The 22,064-nt window shown below is 40.1% G+C and overlaps 2 protein-coding genes across 7 annotated transcripts in view; both read right to left on the minus strand.

Annotated features, from left to right (window-relative positions):
• Positions 1–9,208, minus strand: part of LOC132477033 (rab5 GDP/GTP exchange factor) — a 119,310-nt gene extending 110,102 nt beyond the window's left edge. For 4 of the 6 annotated variants that reach the window (XM_060079300.1, XM_060079297.1, XM_060079302.1 and 1 more), the window contains exon 1: positions 9,123–9,208. The gene's annotated coding sequence lies outside the window, so the exon portion shown is untranslated. Of the gene's footprint in view, positions 1–9,117 lie in introns of all 6 variants that reach the window. The other 2 variants (XM_060079298.1, XM_060079304.1) reach the window with 2 other exon arrangements.
• Positions 9,209–12,903: 3,695 nt separating this feature from the next.
• Positions 12,904–13,299, minus strand: LOC132476631 (large ribosomal subunit protein eL31-like). The gene has a single exon (XM_060078711.1). The coding sequence runs from the start codon at positions 13,276–13,278 to the stop codon at positions 12,904–12,906; it is 375 nt and encodes a 124-aa protein (XP_059934694.1). The 5' UTR covers positions 13,279–13,299.
• Between the last annotated feature and the right edge of the window lie 8,765 nt (positions 13,300–22,064).

The following is a 22,064-nucleotide window of genomic DNA, read 5'->3' on the forward strand; positions in this document are numbered from 1 at the left end:
AGAGGATTAGTAACTAGAACCCAAGTCGATAAAATATACCCATACTGAAGCAGAGATAAAAACTAACAGAAAATACAAGGGCTGGTGGGAATGTAAAAGGGAATGAGGAACACTGTGAAAAAGTCTACCAGGTGCGTAACTGGAGTCCCAAAAGGAGAGGAGAGAGTAATTAGGTCAGAAGTAATATTAAGAGGAAAGAATGAAGTTTTCCAAATTGTTGAAGACAACCCATAAATTTAAGAAACTCTGTGAACCCCAAGCAGAATAAAGACAAAGAAAACCACACAAAGACATAGCATAATTAAACTGCTGATCATCAAAAACAAAGAAACTCTTAAAAGTAACCAGTGGATGGGCTCCCCTGGTGGCCGCAGTGGTTGAGAGTCCGCCTGCCGATGCAGGGGACACGGGTTCGTGCCCCGGTCCGGGAAGATCCCACATGCCGCGGAGCGGCTGGGCCGGGGGGCCATGGCCGCTGAGCCTGCGCATCCGGAGCCTGTGCTCCGCAACGGGACGGGCCAAAACAGTGAGAGGCCCGCATACCACAAAAAAAAAAAAAAAAAAAAAAAAAAAAGGCAAAATACAGATATTTTTCAGACAAACAAAAAATGAAATAATTCATTATTGGCAGGCTTGCATTAGAAGAAATACCAGAGGGAACTCTTCACATGGAAAGGAAAATTATCCTATCCCAAACAGAAACAAAAATACAGGAAGGGATAAAGAGCAATGGAAAGAGTAAATATGTAAGGAAATATACATGAATATTGATTATTAAAAAATAATAATTTCTTATGGGTCTTCAAATATATGTCGAATTAAAATGAATAAAACAGAGTAACACAAAAATACAGGAAAAAGACAAATGGAGTTAGTATCTAAAGTTCTAGGGCAGTGGTTAAGACTGCGCTTCCAATGCAGGGGGCCTGGGTTCGATCGCTGGCCGGGGAACTAAGATCCCACATGCCTCCTGGCGTGGCCAAAAAATAAAATTAAAAAAATAAAGTTCTAGCATTATTGGAGAAGTGATAAAAGTTATAATTTGAGGCTTCCCTGGTGGTACAATGGTTAAGAATCTGCCTGCCAATGCAGGGGACAAGGGCTCGAGCCCTGGCCTGGGAAGATCCCACATGCCACAGAGCAACTAAGCCGGTGCGCCACAGCTACTGAACCTGCACTCTAGAGCCTGTGAGCCACAACTACTGAGCCCACGTGCTGCAACTACTGAAGCCCACGTGCCTAGAGCCTGTGCTCCGCAACAAAGAGAAGACCCGGCAATGAGAATCCCACGCACCACAGGGAACAGTAGCCCCTGCTCACTGCAACTAGATAAAGTCCCCCCACAGCAACGAAGACCCAGTGCAGCCAAAAAAAAAAGTTATAATTTGTATTAGATTATAATAAGTCAAGGGTGTATGCTATAATCTCTAGTGTAACCACAAAAGAATAATAAAAGAATGTATAACTAAGAAGTTACTAGAGAGGAAAAATTAAATTATAATTGAATAATAAATAATCCAAAAAGGTTAAAAAAGGAACAAAACAGGTGAGTCAAAAAGAAGATGGTAGATATAATACCAAATATAGTGACAATTACATTAAATGGACTAATGATTCTAATTTAAAGACTAAAATCGTCAGACTAAAGAAAAAAAAACTAAATCTAACTTCATGGTGCTTTCAAGGACAAAGAAAGTTGGAAAGTATAAGGATGGAAAAAGATATACATAGCATGCAACATTTATCAAGAGAAAGCAAGTAGAGCTATACTGGTATCACACAAAGTAGACTTTAAGGCAGAAAGCACTACTAATGATTTAAGGATAACAGTGTTAATCCACCAAGAAAATTCTAATGTCAGCCAACTGGTTAGAAATTAGTCATCACTGGGAGCTAAGAAGAATACACTGGCTGAAACAATTCTGTTTAGGAAATCTATGGCAGCTCAAAGAAGGGTAGAACTACACAGTAACATAGAGCTTAAATACCAGATTTCTTTGCAATACAATAAAACTCCCATTTGTACCTTATGGTGAGTTCTGAAATGCTTACACAAAATATTAAAACTTTAAAATCAAGAAATAACAGGTAGACAGATTTAGACAAAAAAAATACACATTAATAAAGATCAGAAGATATTCTGGGGTGATGTAGTGTTTACTAGACTGGGTAGTTTGGTAAAGCACTAAAATTCATAACTATAAAAACTAGACTTCCTGAAATTAAACCCTCAGAAAAAGAAAAAAATTTTTTAAGTATTTTTCAGTACTCAGATTGTTCTCCTCCAAATACAGCTGAAGCGTTCACTGAAGACTGAAATTGAAATCTCTGTATTACATTTACCTAAATGGCAGACTCACCATTATAACCATTATTGGTGGTGTTTGGAGCTGGAATTGATTGGACTAAAATCCAACCTCCTGATCAGTTTTTCTGTCAGAATCTAAGAACTTTAAACTTCAAAAGAACCTCAACTTATTTCTCAAGCATTATTTTGTAAGAAATAAGTTGAGATTATATATATATATATTTATATGGGGGGGGTCAGTTATTAGACCAACATACTGAAAAGGCAAAAATTCTTCTTTAGGGAAATAGGCTACAACCTCTTATGGGTAACAACAACAAGAAAATCTGCCTGCAATTTGTTCTCAAATATGTGCAAGAATAAAAGTAGGCTCTTGAAAAGAACTTATTTACAAAACAGAAATAGAGTCACAGATGTGGAAAACAAACACATGGTTACCGGGGGGAGGGATAAATTGGGGGATGGGGATTGACATATACACACTACTATACATAAAATAGATAACTAATAAGGACCTACTGTATAGCACAGGGAACTCTACTCAATACTCTGTCATGGGCTGTATGGGAAAAGAATCTGAAAAAGAGTGGTTATATGTATATGTATAACTGATTCACTTTGCTATACAACTGAAACTAACACAACACTGTAAATCAACAATACGCCAATAAAAAATAAAATAAAATAAAATGAAAGTAGGCTCTTGGGAGAAAGTGGTGTCTACTTCATACAGTTGATATTCAAAGGACTTAATTTCAATTTTGTCTCGCATCAGCCACTCTATTTCCTGGGGCAGGTAACATCACATGATGCATTGTAAAGGTATCAGCAGCTAGCATGTCGTATGAAAATACTTTGCCATCTGATTATTCCTTATAAATGATATTTAAGATATGTCCATTCATAACTATACAACATTTGAGACCACAAATGAAATCTACACACTTATCACACTACAACCCCAACTGCAAAGGCTAATTAATTTACACAAAAACATAATCCAATTTGCTAAGTAAAAGCTAAGCATATTACTTCCTGAGACACTAATTATAATGGATTTTAGACATTCTGTTTCATCAGCCTATTTTTTGTTTGTTTGTTTTCACATTTTTAATTTGTATTCTTCTTATAATATCCTATTCAAAACTCAGGTCACTAGCCCACCTAATTTTTCAGGAACCTATTTAACAATGACAAAAGCTCTGTGGAAATGCAATTAAGGAAACACTATGTTACATAACTGTATTTAGGCAAGGACAGTTCCACCCACTGTTTACTAATTAAGGATGAATAAGGATGTTCTCTACTCTTTAGTTTTGTAGGCTAGGTCACAATTTACAATATACTGTAGGAACTATATTACAATACTTCAAAATAAAATAATCTGGAATAACCTGGAATAGTCTCATATGAAAACTCACAATAAATAATGGTTTACTTATCTGTACAACTCTAATGCAATACAATCCCTAATAAAACATGGAATAAGATTTAAGAACATATACACCCAGCGATGTCACTACAGAAGTATAACCTAAATTCATCCCAAATCACAGCAGTGAGATCACCAGCTAAAGTTTTACTCTAAAATATAAATATAGACCTCTCTTTCCAGAATGGCACACTATCTTTATAACTGTATCATTGTGGTTTTCCTGATCTGATGAGACAAATTTGTAATAAATAGGAAGAAAAAAATATGCATTTCAGATGCAAACAAACACATAAAATAATATTCCCACTTTTCTAACCCTGATAGATGCCTAGAAGATGTATGTTTCCCAGCTTTATAAACTAGGGCCAAATGCCCTAAACTTGTAGCTCTCAGCTCACCTTCTGGATGGACGATTCAGAACTGTTCAAGGCCCTTCTGCAGTGGTGGGCTCTAATACTGGCCAGTGGGTTTACCTCTATTAACTGTATGGTCTAGCCCCATCTGTGGGCACAGTCTAGTCCACCTTAAGCAGTATAAAGTCATATGTGCAGACCACTGAGTCTGTCAGACTACCTGAGCTCAAATCTCCATCACCTCCTGTATGACCTGGAACAAGTTACTGCTGTGAACCACATTTCTTTACATTTTTCTTTTAAGAAAGGGAATAAACGAAGATGACAACATTGAGATAATGCATGTAAAGAGCTTATTATTAGCACATGCCTGGCCCATGCTAGCACTTGATAAGTTCTAACTAATTACTTAAAAGGTCAACTTTTTATTTAGCTTGAGCAAAATACAGATACATTAATTTACTGGACACTACATCTAAGATGAGCAGATCTGTTCCCTTCTTAAAAATAAATTACAGGGCTTCCCTGGTGGCGCAGTGGTTAAGAATCCGCCTGCCAATGCAAGGGACACAGGTTCGAGCTCTGGCCAGGGAAGATCTCACATGCTGCAGAGCAACTAAGCCCGTGCGCCACAGCTACTGAGCCTGAGCTCTAGAGCCCGCGAGCCACAACTACTGAGCCCATGTGCCACAACAACTGAAGCCTGCGCGCTTAGAGCCCATGATCCGCAACAAGAGAAGCCACCGCAATGAAGAGCAGCCCCCGCTCACCGCAACTAGAGAAAGCTCGCGCACAGCTACAAAGACCCAACACAGCCAAAAATAAATAAATAAAATAATTAACATTAATTAATTAATTAATTACATGCCTGGACTTTTCAAGCCAATGCTCTCTGTGCTGGAGCTAACACTCCGAACCTCCTTCCAGAAATGAATCTTGGTATTCACTGATATTCCTTCAGCCCATCTGAGTGTGGAGGTGAAGTGACTTTTACTTAAATATTTGTCAGTCTCCTCCATTTTCATACCCCCCATGATAAAGCATGCCTGCTAAAAATATAGCTCTGTGATTAACCAACAACACAAAAAATATATGTACTTAAGGAACTTGTTGGGAAGCACAAACACAAACACCACTGCTGATAAATTAATAACAAAAGCTCCACTGAGAAACAAAACATTTATGAAAGGTAACTTGAAAAATGTGTAATCCCCATCTACTTATCTAGATAATGTAAAATAGATCCTTAAATTAAATCAGTCTACAGAGCTAAGTGCTTAGTCCACATTATTTTGCCAACACCAGAACTGTTTTTGTTGAATTATGTTTTGATCTTATGTCATCACCCTACACAATGAGGCAATGAGGAATTTTACTAAAAAACAAAGTAAAACACAACACAGCCCTCTGAAATGCATGGTGTATTTATACTTAAGGATGTAGTTGAGGAGTTTCTCAATACAAGGCATCTTTGGGAATCCAAAGGAGAAACTGATCTTTTATCTTATGGTCACTGAACCATGTAACTGATTACATTTCTTTCTGAACTGGCTACTAAAAACCAGAGTCAAATTTGTGGCCCTCTAACAAATACTTAAGACTCCAGTCCAAGTACTTTGTGTACAGATCTCATTTCTGTTTCCATCTTAATTTTTCTCCCACAGTCCTAAATCCATCACCCCTTTATTTCTGTCTGTTACCAAAAGCATGTTGTTTGTATCTTTGTAAGTCATTATGAATCCTTTCTGGAACAAGAGGTGATATAAGTAAATGGTATGCTCCACTTCAAAAACAGTATAGCACAATAGGAAGATATTTTCTTCCATTAATAAACATGTTATGAGTTCAATTTCTAGAGGCATTATCTTTCTTGTGCTCCAAAAGAAAAAAAGAAAGTGTTGTAGCAAACATTATATTTAAAATTAGGAAATTCTAACAACAGAGGAACTACCAAAATAAAACACTTTCATTATGTATTTTTAACTGTGGAGCACACAGAAACCTGTAAATATATCCCATGTAAAAATCCCCCAAGTCATTTTTATTTTTAAAATACAGACGAAATCACCACAAATGCAGTTGCATTTGAGTATTTATTCTGAATGAGAACTGAATAGGCTAGCTTCAAAAATGATTTATAACATTTTTGTACAGCTCCTTCTGAGTTGCCCTGTGCCTAGCACAGGGGATGCTGCCAACCATTCCTTACTGGGAGACAGCACAGAATTTAAAGCCCCAAATGCTCTTGCTACATTCCTGCTTCAGGGATTTCAGTAATCTTATTGCTGTCATCTGAGCAAAACAAAAAGCTTAATATTCTCTTAGTGGGTAAAATTTTACCCTATCATGAACTCATACTTAGCATTCTGATCATAACTTCTAACTTTTAACTACAAATTTATCTAATTAATTGATTACAATTATAGTCCTTCACCCTCCTAGTGACCACAAACAAGTGAGCTATGCTACCAGAGACTTGAAAAACTGTTTTACTACACAATAAATATTACACTGCCTACCCCAACAACAGTAACTTCATCAACAACAGGAATCTCCCAGGGTAACTTGAAAGCAGCACCATAAAGTATAAAGCCTTTTCTTAAAGCATTTTAGGAGCTTTATCCAAATAACAAACAGATAAAATAAGAGCCACATAATATTATGTGGGATAAAGATGAGTCAATTGTTGTTTCTCCTAAGTGTTTATTCAACAAACAATAGTCTAGAGTATTTCAAGGCCTTTCAGTCATGTGAAAAAACATACATTATGTTCCTACAATGCTTTATGACAGAAATGAACATTTAATATGACTTTCAAAATGTTTGGCCTCTATTGTGAAACATTATTTTTAGGGTGACAACTTTATTGCTGGGTTAAGAAGCCACTTAATAGCATTTCTATTCTAAGTCACAGAATAGACAGGTATGTTATGTTACACAGGTATGTCCTATATTTTAGGGATGGGTCATCTCTTCTAGAGATGTTTACTTTGCAACCAATATAAACACATGTGCCAAAAATTAAACTCACATTGTCAACATAGAAATTCTATGTCTCTAGCCAAAGATTGAGAAGAGTAAATGAAACAAGACCTTAGTTCTTCTATACATAGATATTAAAATAAGTACCGGTCAAGTCTTTTTTTCACTGAAAATCAACATGAGAAATCAATGATTTCTCATCGTCCTCATGGAACACTCATGAATGCCTGACTTGGATTGAGATGCAAAGAGATAAAAGCAGAATTCCTGCTTATAGAAGTTTACAAATAAGCAGGGTCACACACTCTCATACAATTAGTAAATGAATATAAAATTCAATTCAAACATTTAACAAGCAGAAACGATTAAAATACAAGCTAGCACATAATCAAGCACTATACGGGGCACAATCCTCATCAGCTGCATAGCAGCCCGTGTGTTAAGCAGGCAAATAACATAAAATTCCATGTTAACCAGGCAAATAACCCTCCTTAAAACCCTTCCCTGGTTCTGTCACCATCAGAGAAACGCCCAAGAATCTCCTGCATCTCTGCCCCTATCTGCCACCCGCCTCTGTCTGCATTTTTTCACTTTTCAAAAATCACCTCCTGGGAGTTGCTGGCCTCTTCTCCTTTAGTTGCCCCACGTCCACATTCCCACGACCTCTAAAATTCTCACCCCACCTTGTTAGGCGGAATGTTAACTCATTCTTCAAGACACTTCCAGAAATATTCTCTGGTACCTTCCTCCACCCTCCATGCCCTGCAGTCCCTCAAGACACCTGGGGTGTCCCCTCTCTGTGCTCTGCTGCTCACCACACTGCATGGCGAGGATCCTCGCTGTCCCTCTCTCCTAAAGTGTCTAACTTCTAGAGAAAAGAAAATGATTGCTTGGAAGGTCAATAAAAATTCAAATCCTTGAACACCTTAATCTTCCACCTAAGAACCAGTAACTCTTAAAATTAACATTATTTATCATTAAAGGGATTAAGTAAAATCAAATCTCCTTGCAACTCCGGCAAGCTTTCTTGGTACAACTATTTTAATTAGTAACCTTGATAGATTTTGGGGGGGGGGGTCGTTTTGCAGTTTTAGATTTACTGAAAAAACAGGTACAACTATTTTTTTAAACTCAAACAAACAAAACTCTTCAGATCCAAAAAAAAAAAAAAACTATTCCCCAGGTGATGCTGGAACTCATCCTGAAAAATTTTCACATCTAATTTCTCTGCTAGACGAGTCCCGGCGCCCAGTGACACATTTCCCAACCACAGGGCTTGGTCACCAGCGCTGAGACACCACCAGCAGGCTCTGACCTATTCTCTGAAAGCGCCTGAGTCCCTCCACCCTGTCGACTAAACTTCCGTGATGGGCATCACCTCTGCTCTCCTCCGAGACGATTCGGAAGCAGGGACTTTTGCTCCTAACCTCAGGCCCACAACTTCGCCCTCAACCACGGGGACCACGGGGAAAGTTAGGACCAGTCTTCTAGTCCCCGCGCTGCGAAAGACAGCATCCTCCCACCTCCAGGACCTTTCCCTCCCCGAGACCGACGCGGGTCCCTGAGGTCCCGGCGCCCCTGCCCAGGCCGGGCTGCGACAGGTCCCCGAGGGGCTCGGGGCACGACCCTCCCGGTCACCACTACAGGTGTCCCTCGGCACTCCGCCGACTGGACAGTGAGGAGGGAGCCGGCTGGAGCACAGCCATCCCGCGAGGGGTGGACGGGTGGCAGGAGGCGGCCAGGAAACGATACGCGTCTGCCCGTCGGAACTGGGCCGGGCCTCGGAGAACTTGGCGACGAGCGCCCGAAACTGGCAGGCCGAGCACGCAGAGGATGAGGGGGGCCGGCGACGGCCTGGGACCGGCCAGGGCCGCGCCGCCGGGCCCCGGGCTGAGCCGGAGGGCGGCAGGAGGCACCGGTGCGAGACGGCCCCAACCGGGTGTACAGCCCGGACCAATGACCCAGTAACCCCCACCGGTACGGCGCCGCCGCCCCACTGCCCCGACGTCGCCCTGGGCCCCCGTCCGTCCGCCCCGTACCTCACCTGCTGCTCCACCGACGTCCGGACAGCCGCTCTCCCCGAGTCGCTCGAGTAGGTCCGGGCGCCAGTCACAACCCGCCCTCACGCCGGCCCTCCCTCTCGCAGCCCCGCCCCCAGCGCCGCGCGCGCACGCACGCACGGACGTCACTTCCGGGGCCTCTGCGCGCCGCCGGGAGGATGAGGTTACTAGTCCGAGTCTGCCCTGGGTGGAGCGGTCGGGCGAGACTGGCGTGGGTGACGGCACCGACAAAGCCGTATGGCGAAGGGAAGGAGGCGGCCTCGACTCTGGCCCCGGGGCGCTGACCTGGAGCGTTCGGGAGCCAGCGGAGAAGCGGGTGTTTCCTTGTCTTTTCCTCAACCCCTGCTACCGGGATCCCACTAGGAGTGGCCTGAGGGTGACACTGCCCATTCTTAGCTTGGAATGGGAGGCGGTGGCAAAGGCTGCGGCAGAGCGGTGTTTGGGCCAGGCACGGTTCCAGCCCGTAGGGAATGAGGCTGCCTGAGAAACTAATGAAACTAATGAATCCCATCGCTTCACACGGATTTTAGGATTTTAAAAGTTCTTGAGTTAGAGGACTTAAAGAAATTGGCTGATTAGCCGGTTTTACAGCTGAGCATAACTGAGTTCCAGAAGTTAAATATGTTAGCCAGTGTCACACAGTATTAATGGTCGAGTTATAAATCCAATTCTCCGTGATTCCCGTTTCAGGAATGTTGGAGACAGCAGCTGCCTCTGTATTCTGGATGCCATCTATGGCACAAAGCGCAGCCACGACTGGAAAATAAATAAATAAGAGACAGAAAAGAAAATACTATAGTACAGTGTCTGGGAGGGAGCCCTGGGTTGGAATCCCAGGTTGGCTAAATGCTGCCTCTGTGATCTTGGACAGCTTGCCTAATATCTCAGTCTTTGCTCGTTATTTGCAAAATGGAGATTGATTTGTTCCTCACATTATTCCTAAACGCGGGAAGGTAGCAGAATATGCCACCCCAAAATATGCCTCTTTGACATAAGACTTATTCTGAGAAAGTAAACACAGAGAAGCCCTGAAAATAAACTAGAAGTTAACCTTTTGTAAGGGAAACGTACATTTATGAAGGAAATCGCTGTTTGTAAAAGTGTCTCCCCCTCTGTACCTGGAAGAAAAGGACAACTCTAATAAATCGCTAGAGACTCATCAGTGGAGAAGACACTGACTTAAATCTGTATAACAAACTTCTTAGCTTGTTTATTTTTCTTTCCCTGGTCACCTCCATAACTGGTCTCCACCCTCTCCGCCCCCCACCCCCAACAGACACCTTTCCTTGTTTGTCTTCACCGGAAAATGGTATTTAAGTTGGCATTCTAAGCCTTTTCCCTGGGTATCTCCTATGTATATGTGAGGTATACATGTTAACAAATCTCTATTTGTTTTCCTCTTTGTTACTTTTTTATTATAAGGGTTTCAGCCAAGAACTCAGAAGAGCAGAGGGAAAATTATTTTCCCTCCCCTACAGTACTTAATGTATGCTAGGCTGAGGATACCAGACTATTAAAAAAAAAAAAGTAAGCTGAGAAGCTTACATTCTAGGGAAGAGGTGGAGGAGCCACTAAACAATAAATTATTTACAATAGTACATAGGATAGTGACCATTGCTATGGAAAAGAATAATGCAAGGGAGAGGGATAGCCAGTCCAACCAAAAAGTTTGATGTTTTAGGGTGGACAGGAAAGCCCTGGCTGAGAAGATGACCAGAGCAAAGGGTTAGGGAGCTAGCTATGCTACAATATTATGCAAGTATTTGGGCAAGAGTGTTTTAGGCACAGGGAACAGCAAGTGCACAGGCCCTCCTGATGCCAACTTGTGTAGCTGTAGCAGTGAATTGAGGGGAGAAAGGAGATCAAAAGGTAATGGGCAAAGCAAGTAAGGGGCAAACCCCAAAGTCAAAGTGGGAGGGGACTAGCAAAAGTGAGGACAAAGTCTGACTCATTGGGGCTATTAATGCAACAAACTACCACAAAACTACCACACTTCCCTCTGGGAGAAGGGGTGGCAGTGGAGGCTATTGGAAAGGGGCACCAAAGGTACAGTCAACTGAGCAGGCAATGTTTTAGTTCTTGAGCCGGGTGATAGGTATATGGCTACTCACTGTATTATTCTTTATTTCAATTTATGTGTTGTTTTGCATATTATGAAAATCAGTCCCATTGGAAAAAGTGAAGATAAAAGAGTAAATCCTGGAGTGGGTCAAAAGAAAAAGAGCCATCAAAGAGAAAAAAAAAAGAGGAAAACTAAAAAAGAGGAGTAATGTGGAGGCTAAGGAGAGAGAGAAAGCCAAGGAATTGATCAGATGAGTCAAATTATGCAGAAAAGTTAGGTAAGATGAATCTACCAGAGAGAAATGAAAACATACTAATGGAAGTGCTTAAACTACACATCCTTGTCTTGTTCTCAATCTTAGTGAAAAAAACTTTCAGTCTTTCACCATGATATGATGTTACCAGTGGGTTTTTCATACATGGCCTTTATCATGTTGAGGAAGTTCCCTGCTATTCCTGGTTTACTGGGTGTTTTTATCATCAAAGGGTATTAATTTTATAACTTTATTTTTAATTGTAAAATATACATAATATAAAATTTACATGCAAAGGAGTGAAGTTGGACCCTTACCCAACACCCTGTAAAAAAAAATTAACTCAAAATGGATGAAAGACCTAAATGTAAGAGATAAAATTTAGAAGGAAGCACAGGGGAGAAAAGCTTCATAACATTGGATTTGGCAATAATTTCTTAGATATGACACCAAAGGCACAGGTAATAAAAGAAAAAAATAGACATATTGGACTTACCAAAATTAAAAACTTTTGTGCATCCAAGGCAACAATCAACAGAGTATAAAGGCAACTCACAGAATAGGAAAAAATATTTGCAGATCACCTATCTGTGATAAGGGATTGTTATCCAGAATATATAGAGAACTCCTAAAATTCAACAACAAACCAATTTACATGAGATGTCTTTCCATTTATTTACACCTTCTTTCATTTCTTTCAGCAATGGTTTTGCTGTTTTCAGTGTACAAGTCTTTCACCTCCTTAATTAATTCCTAAGTATTTTATTCTTTTTGATGATATTGTAGGTGGAACTCTTTTCCTAATTTCCTCTTTGGATTGTTCATTATTAGAAATTCAACTGATTTCTGTGTTGATTCTGTACTACTACATTGCTCAATTTGTCTATTGCTTCTAACAGGTTGTGTGTGTGGTGGTGGGGGGAATCCTTAGGGTTTTCTACATATAAGATCATATCAGCTTCAAACAGATAATTTTACTCCTTCCTTTTCAGTTTGGATGGCTTTTCCTTTTCTCGCCTAGTTGCTCTAACTAGAACTTGCAATACTATATTGAATAGAATTGGCAAAAACAGTCATCCTTGTCTTGTTTCTTATTTTAGCAGATAAGCTTTTAATCTTTCACTGCTGAGTACAATGTTAGCTATGGGTTTTTTATATGTAGCTTTTTTATATCTATATTCCTAGTTTTTTGGAGTGTTTTTATCATGAAAGGGTATTAAATTGTGTCACAAGCTTTTTCTGTATCAATTGAGAAGGTCAGGTAGCTTTTTCAATATAGTGAATAACATTTGATCAATTTTCATATGTTGAACCATCCTTGTATATTCCAGGAATATATCCCACTTGGTCGCAGCATGTAACCTTTTTAATATGCTGCTGAATTCTTTGTTAGTATTTTGTTGAGGAATTTTGGGGGGTGCGGTTCTGTAACTTTATTGAACAAGCACAGTTAGTTCTCATCCATATTAACTGTCTGTAGATTTTTGAAAGTGGTGACAGATACATAGGTAACCAACGTATAGAGCTTGTTTGGTGAATCTTCATCTTCATTACGTTTTCTGGACAACCACACATGGATATGGTATGGGACATTCCTTATTCCTTTGGCCCAGACAGCTTTGTTGATCCTGGTATCAATGCATACATCTGGAGTTCCCATCTCCTTCATGGCAAATTTCCGGATTTCTCTGAGTGCCCGAGGGGCACGCTTCTTGAAACCCACTCCATGGATGCACTTGTGAATGTTGTTGGTGTATTCTCTGGTCACCACCTTGTTGATGGCGGACCGGCCCTTCTTCTCACCGCTCTTCTTTGCTGGAGCCATCCTGCCTGTCCCGGGTTGGAAAGGGAGGATTTTTATATTAATGTTCTTAAGGAGTATTGGTCTGCAGTTTCCTTGTAGTGTCTTTGTCTGGCTCGGTATTAGGGCAATGCTGGCCTCACTGAATAAGTTAGAAATCATTCTCTCCACTTTCAATTTCTTTCTGAAGAATTTGAGAAGGATTGATAGTAGTTCGTTAAACATTTGGTAGAATTCACCAGCAAAGCCGTAAAGTCCAGGGCTTTTACTTGTTGGGAAACTTGTGACTACTGATTCAATCTCCTTACTAGTTATAAGTATATTCAGATTTTCTATTTCTTTGTGATTCAGACTTGGTAGGATTTATGCTTCTAGGAATTAGTTCATTACATTTAGTTATTCAATTTGTTGGTGCACATATATTCATAGAATTCCCATCATCCTTTTCATTTATGTAGTCAGTAGTACTGTCCCCTCTTTTATTTCTGATTTTAGCAATTTGTTTTCTCTTTTTCTTAGTCAATCTAGCTAAAGACTTGTCAATTTTGATGATCTTTAAAAAAACCAAGTTTTAGTTTTATTGATTTTCTATATTCTCTTGTTTTCCTATTCTCTGTTCCATCTATCTCTACCTTAATCTTTACTTTCTGCCTTCGGCTAGCTTTGGTTCAATTTGCTCTTCATTTTTCTAGTTCCTTTAAGGTGTACAGTTACATTATTGATTTGAGATCCTTCTTTTTTAATGTAGATGATTACAGCTACAAATTTCCTTCTGAGCACTGCTTTCATGTCATTCCAAAGGTTTTGTAAGTTGTGTTTTCATTTTCATTTGTCTCAAAGTATTTTTTAATTTCCCTTGTGATTTCTTCTTTGACCATTGGTTAAGAGCATGTTTTTTAATTTCTACATTTTTGTGAGTTTCCCTCTGTTACTGATTCTAGTTTCATTCCATTGTGATTAGGAAATATACTTTGTATGATTTCAACCTTTCAAAATTTACTAAGGCTTTTCTTTGTGGCCCAACATATGTTCTATTCTGAACAATGTTCTATGTGTATCCACTATTGTTGGGTGAAGTATTCTATATATGTCTGTTAGGTCTCATTGGATTATAGTGTCATTCAAGTACTCTCTTTCCTTACTGATCTCATCTCTGGTTGTTCTATCCGTTTTTGAAAGCGGGTTAGTGAAGTCTCCAACTCTTATTGTAAAACTGTTGATTTCTCCCTTAAATCTGCCTTTTTTGGTTGTTGTTTCATATATATTTGGTGCTTGGTGTATATATGCATATAATTGTTACACCATCTTGTTGCATTAAATCTTTTTCAGTCTATAATGTCTTTCTTGTCTCTTATAACCTTTTTTAAAAAAATTTATTTACTTATTAATTTTTAAATTTTTGGCTGCACTGGGTCTTCATTGCTGCTCATGGGCTTTCTCTAGTTGCGGTGAGCAGGGGCTACTCTTCGTTGCAGTGTGCGGGCTTCTCACTCTGGTGGCTTCTCTTGTTGCAGAGCACGGGCTCTAGGCGCGCAGGCTTAGTTGCTCCGTGGCATGGGGGATCTTCCCTGACCAGGGCTCGAACCCATGTCCCCTGCATTGGCAGGCAGATTCTTAACCACTGAGCCACCCAGGAAGTCCAACCTTTTTTTTTAATGTAAAATCTATTCTGTCTAACAATATAGACACCCCAACTCTCCTTTGGTTACTGTTTTCATGGAATATATTTTTCCATACTTTTACTTCCAGCCTCTTTGTGTTTTTGTATCTAAGGTGAATTTCTTTTTTTTTTTTTTTTTTTTTTTTTTTTTGTGGTACGCGGGCCTCTCACTGTTGTGGCCTCTCCCGCTGCGGAGCACAGGCTCCGGACGTGCAGGCTCAGCGGCCATGGCTCACGGGCCCCCAGCCGCTCCGTGGCATGTGGGATCCTCACGAACCAGGGCACAAACCTGCGTCCCCTGCATCGGCAGGCAGACTCTCAACCACTGCGCCACCAGGGAAGCCCTAAGGTGAATTTCTTATAGAGAGCAGATAGATGTAACTTTTTGGGAAATACATTCTGCCAATCTTTGACTTTAAATTGGAGAGTGTAATCTATTTATATTTAAAGTAGTTGCTAGGATTGACTATATTAAAAAGCAAACAAACAAACAAAATAAAGTAATTGCTGCTAAATAATGACTTACTTCTGCCATTTTGCTTCTTGTTTTCTATATAGCTTATATTTTTTTCTCAATTCTTCCATTACCTCATATTTTGGTATTTAATTGTTTTTCTGTATCCTACCATTTTCATTTTCTGTACTTTTTCGTTATTTTCTTAGTGGTTACCTTTGGGATTACAATTGACATTTTGAACTCATAACAACTTAGTTTGAATAATACCAACTTATTTAAAACAGTATATACTCTACTTCCAATACAACTATGTCCCTCTCATTTTATCCTGTTATTGTCACAGATTTCATCTTTATAAATTGTGTGCCTATCAGCACAGGTTTATAATTAATGTTTTATGCATATATGTCTTTTAAATCATATAGGGGAAAAGAGAGGAGTTATAAACCTTTAGTACAATAATGCTTTTACGTTTACCTAGGTATTTATCTTTACTGGTGTTCTTATTTCTCCATGTGGCTTCTTCCGGTGTCCTTTTTTCTTCAGCCCAAAGAAGTCCTTTTAGCATTTCTCACAGAGCAGGTCTACTAGTAACGATGTCTTAATTTCTCCTTCATTCTTGAATAGTTTTGCCAGATACAGAATTCTTTGTTGACAGGTTTTTATTTCAACACTTTAAATATGACATCTGACTCCCTTCTGGCTTCCATAGTATGTGACGAATTGGTTCTCTCTTGCTGCTTTCAAGATTCTTTTTCTTTGGCTTTCTACAGTTTGATTACAATGTGTTTTGCTGTGGGTCTCTATGACTTTATCTTATGTGGAGTTTTTTGAGCTTCTTGAACTTGTAGATTTGCCCCATTTTCTTTATCATTTGCACCCTCTCTATCTCGCTTTCTTCCTAAAGAATTTAAGACTAACTTGCAAACATCATGCTTCTTGATGCCTACATATTTCAGTGTGTATTTCCTAAGAATAAAGATATTCTCTGAGAAAAACCAAAGCAAAATTATCAAAATCAGGAAAATTAACATTGATAAAATCCTATTATTTAATCTATAGCCTTTATTCAATTCTCAATTGTCCCCAAAATGCCCCTTATAGCTATTGTTTTCCCTGATCACAAATCTAACCCAGAATCACTTAATTGCCATGTCTCTTTAGCCTTCTTTAATCTGGAATAGTTCTTCCATTTCAATTTGTCTTTTATAATGTTGACATTTTTGTAAAGTATAAGATGGTCATTCTAAAAATGTCCTTCACTTTGGGTTTCTCCAACTTTTTCTCATGATTAGATTCAGGTTATTCATTTTTTGGCAGAAAAATCACCGGCATAATGTATTCTCCTCAAGGCATTAAGACAGGTGATGTGCATGATGTCTGTTTGTCCCATTTTGGCTAACAACTTTGGTTAATGATTAAGGTGGAGTCTTTCAGGTGTCTCCACTGTGAAGTTACTATTTTTACCTTTATAATTAATTAGTAATTTATAGGAAAATACTTTGATGATTAATGATGATTCAGTTATAATTATGATGGCTGCTACATGGAGGTTTTCTAACCCCATCATTCTTTCTCTATATTTATTAGCTGACATTTTACTGTAAGAACTTTCCTTTCTACCTCTTTTATGTAATTATTTATTCATTTGTGTCAACATGAGTTCATGGATTCTTATTTATTCAATGGGTTATAACCCATTGCTATAATTATTTATTTTCATGTTCAAATTGTCCTATCATTTCAAATTTTAATAATGTGTGCCTAAGATAGGAATTTTGACTTTATATAACATTGAGCCATTATTTCTTGCAGCAATTATATAGTTCCCTGTGCTATACAGTAGGACTGTTTATCCATTCTAAACAGTTGCACCCATGTTGCTGTAAATGGCATTTTTTTGTTCTTTTTTATGGCTGAGTAGTATTCCATTGTATATATGTACCACATCTTCTTTATCCATTCATCTGTCAATGGACATTTAGGTTGTTTCCATGTTTTGGCTATTGTGAATAGTGCTGCTATGAACATAGGGGTGCATGTATCTTTCTGAGTTATACTTTTGTCCAGGTATATGCCCAAGAGTGGAATTGCTGGAACATATGGTAATTCTATTTTTAGTTTTCTGAGGAACCTACATACTATTCTCCATAGTGGCCACACCAAGTTACATTCCCACCAACAATGTAGGAGAGTTCCCTTTTCTCCACACCCTCTCCAGCATTTGTTATCTGTAGACTTTTTAATGATGGCCACTCTGACCAGTGTGAGGTAGTATCTCATTGTAGTTTTGATTTGCACTTCTCTAATAATTAGTGATGTTGAGCATCTTTTCATGTACCTACTGGCCACCTGTATGTCTTCTTTGGAGAAATGTCCATTAAAGTCTTCTGCCCATTTTTGATTTGGTTGTTTGATTTTTTGTTGTTGAGTTGTATGAGCTGTTTGTATATTTTGGAGATTAAGCCCTTGTCAGTTGCAACATTTTCTTGCAGCAATTATATAAAAGAAACAAATCTTTCTTAATGAGACTTGCCTGGTTTGTAATAGTAAAATCACATCACTATCATAGAGAAGGAGAATTAAATTTTCTACTTGCTATATGATAGGACACATACCTGTTCATCAAAAACTAATATCAAACCATTTAATATATAAAGAGAAAAGGAGTTAAAACTTGACCCTCTCCCCCTTTTTTTCTACTTCACCCCATAGAGGATATTATTTTTTTGTTGTTGGTTTTTGCAGAATGCAAGACTTTAAGAAACCATTAACAGCTAGAGATCTGTGCTAAACTCATACGACGTGGCTATGACTAATGTCTGCCAGTGAAAACAGAGGTCCCTATCAGAAGAGAGAAAGAGTATACACTTTTGTAAAACTAGTAGAGGATGTGTGGTTTTTGTCTACCTAGCTTCTTTTGGGGAACCGCACCTCCCATTATTAGTCCACAGAGTTCAGCCATTGATGACCCTATCCCTTGGCTCCAAGAATAAGCATGTGAGCTCTGCCATTCCCCTGGCCTCAACAAATGCGTGAGGATTGCCCATAATTCCTTTCTAGGACTTCTCTAGCTTTCAGGAAAGTGACTCTCTCTCTTCTCTGGTTTTCTGGCAAAGGCGATCTCTGCAGCAGTAGATAAAGGCTGCCTAAGAATGAAGCAACCCAAGGGAAAGCCTCAGGGATAGACTCTGGGGGATAATCAGATTAGTGACAGTGGAAGGCTCATCAAATTGCCAAGTTCCCAAGTGAGAAGCAATCCAGGAACCATGTAACTTAAGCCATTTTCCATAGGATCCAAAATCAAGGAAAACAGACCATTCACATAAGCAAAGGAGTATATTCTCTCTCGCTGAAACATATTGTGGTCAACCAATCAGCTAAAAAACCCAAGACCTCCATCTTAGTTTTTCTTTTTTTTTTTTTTTTTAACGTTTCTAAGTAGTCTTTATCATATCAAGAACAAGAGAGCTGAGGGCTGTATTTGCTTAAATGGGGGAAAGGCTTATTAATCTGTTGTTAAATAGTTAGAGGCATGTGTATCTCAAAAGGCAGCAGAAATTTTTTTTTTTTTTTTTTTTTTTTTTTTTGCGGTACACGGGCCTATCACTGTTGTGGCCTCTCCCGTTGTGGAGCACAGGCTCCGGACGCGCAGGCTCAGCGGCCATGGCTCACGGGCCCAGCCGCTCCGCGGCATGTGGGATCTTCCCGGACCATGGCACGAACCCGTGTCCCCTGCATCGGCAGGCGGACTCTCAACCACTGCGCCACCAGGGAAGCCCAGCAGAAACTATTTTTAAATAGTTTTGTGGAACATATTTTTAATGGAATACTATCAAATTTTTAAAGGGGGGAGGGGCAGCTCTACATGAACTGAAATGAACAGATCTCCAAAAGACAATGTTAAATGAGAATAGTAAGGTGGCAAAACATGTGGTATGCTACCTTTGCACTTCATTATAGATATATATTCTCCTAGGATGTATATAAATCTCTTTCTAGAATAAAGATATATATATATATATAGATAGATAGATAGATAGATATACATATCCTGGGATAGATAGATAGATACAGTATATATAGGAAGAGAATTATTTTAAGGGATTGGGTCATGTGATTGTGGAGGCTTGGTGGGTCCAAAATCTGATGGGGGAGGCTGGCAGGCTGGAGGCTCAGGAAAGAATTGCAGTTCAAGTTCAAAGGCAGTCTGCTGATGAACCAGGAAGAGCCGGTGTTGCAGTGAAGTCCAAAGACAGACGGCTGTCAGAATTCCCTCGTGCTTGAGGGAGCCTTTTGTTCTATTCAAGCCTTCAACTGATTGGATGAGGTCCACCCACATTATGGAGGGTAATCTGCTTTACTCCAAGTCCACTGATTTGAATGTAGATCTCATCCAAAAACACCCTTACAGAAACATCCAGAATAATGTTTGACCAAATATTTGGGCACTGTGGCCTAACCAAGTTGACACATACAATTAGCTGTCATAACTCGACCCCCTGTCAACTTGGCACCCATATGCATCTCCTTATATCAAACTTAATCTCCATACTCAGTCTCTTTACCTGGTGGGGTGACCCAAACTTTCACTCACGAAAGGTCTGGGCCATTAGTAATCCTGCTTGGATTGGCTTGCTGCAGTTTCCCACTGACTTGAATCACAGGCCATGGTAATACTAAGATGCTCCAAGTGGTCCCCTGTCCATATACTGGACAGATTGTTTAACAGATCTTGACTGTGAGCACCTCTTTTCCAGGTACTGACTGTTCCAAGCACTGGGATATAGGTGTGAACAACAGAGGCAAAATCTATGCCCTCAAGGGGCTTATTTGAAAGAAAATAGAGACATAACAAACAAGACAACTACTATTGGTGATAAAGGCTATAAAGAAATAGGGTGACGTGATAGATGGTAAGGGGAGGGAGTATGCTTTAGATGACATGGTCAGAGAAGGTCCCACTGAGTATGTAACATTTGAGCTGGAACATAAAATATGAAAAGGAGCCAGCCATAAATGAGAAGGGCAGGGGGAAGGGCATCCCAGGCAGAGGAAATGTCAATCACAAAAAGCTGAGGCAGGAACTGAAAGAAGGCCAGGGTGGAGGATGGGAAACAAGGAGTAGGGTGGTGTGTTGGGGCTGGATGGGTTGGCAGGAACCAGATCAAACATGGTAAGCCTTTCCAATTTCATTTTAAAAGCAAAGAGTTTGAACTTATTTACAAAACAGAAATAGTCACAGATGTAGAAAACAAACTTATGGTTACCATGGGGGAAGGGATAAATTGAGAGATTGGGACTGACATATACACACTACTATATATAAAATAGATAACTAATAAGGACCTAATGTATAGCACAGGGAACTCTACTCAATACTCTGTAATGACCTATATGGGAGAAGAATTTTTAAGAGTGGATATATGTATATGTATGACTAATTCACTTTGCTGTACACCTGAAACTAACACATTATAAATCAACTATACTCCAATAAAAATTAATTAAAAAAAGAAAAAGGTTTTAAGTCAGCATAGTGCAGGATCTAATCAACCGTTTCAAAAGACTATTCTGGGGGCCTCCCTGGTGGCGCAGTGGTTGAGAGTCCGCCTGCCGATGCAGGGGATACGGGTTCGTGCCCCGATCTGGGAGGATCCCATATGCCGCGGAGCGGCTGGGCCCGTGAGCCATGGCCGCTGGGCCTGCGCGTCCGGAGCCTGTGCTCCGCAACGGGAGAGGCCACAACAGTGAGAGGCCCGCATACCGCAAAAAGAAAAAAAAAAAAAGACTATTCTGGAGAATAGGTTAGTCAGAGTAATTGAGGGCCAAATTAAGCCAGGAGGCCTTTGTAGTAACTCAGGATGAAAGATGATGGTGAGTCAAACAAGTGAATCTGTGAAAACTCGATACATCTTGAAGATGTATTCAAGTACTTGGTGATGGATTGCAAGGAGAAGGGGAAGGTGAAGGAGGGGAGTGAAAGGTGATGCAGGTTTTTGTTGACTGGATGCATGGTGGTGCCATTTCCTGAGAGGGAGGAGGTGGAATGAGGATGTTTGGGGTGGGAGGGGAGATCAAGAATTCCATCTGGATGTATTAAGTTTGAGATGGCTAACAGATATTGAAGTAGCAATCTTTGGCAGGTTATTGGGTGTATACTTCGAGGCTGAGGCAAGAAGCCTGGACAGGAGTATACATCTGGGGAGTCATCAGCATATGTAGATGATGTGCCAGGTATTGACTGCCTTTTAGCCCCATATTCATCCTTCGCTGCCTCCGCAAAAATCGGGTTGGGACTTACGAGTATTTTTTGCCTTTGCCGACTAACATGATATGATTCTTTGTTAGCAGAGGGCATTGGTGAGACACTGCAAGGAGGGAGATGTTTCCTTTCTGGTTCGGGTGTGCTCGCTCACAGCTCAGCTTCTCCAGCGCCCAGCTCCTGCCATGCAGGGTCGTCAGCAGCACAGAGAGGCCCGCAGCTTTCCCCGGCACTCCCCTGGGGTGGTTTCGCCGTGGAAGGCCTCCGGCAAGACACCACCCAAGGGACGGATTTTTCCAGCATCCCAGAGGGTGGGTTTCCAGCAAGTCCCCCCATGACTTCTCTACCGTTCAGTGAGCCATGGTCATGCCTTCTCCAAAAAAGGTCTGGGTATCAGCTCTGGGGGGAGAGGGGTCCTCGTCCTTGGA

Source organism: Mesoplodon densirostris, chromosome 16, assembly GCF_025265405.1.
Source record: "Mesoplodon densirostris isolate mMesDen1 chromosome 16, mMesDen1 primary haplotype, whole genome shotgun sequence".
NCBI lineage: Eukaryota > Metazoa > Chordata > Mammalia > Artiodactyla > Ziphiidae > Mesoplodon > Mesoplodon densirostris.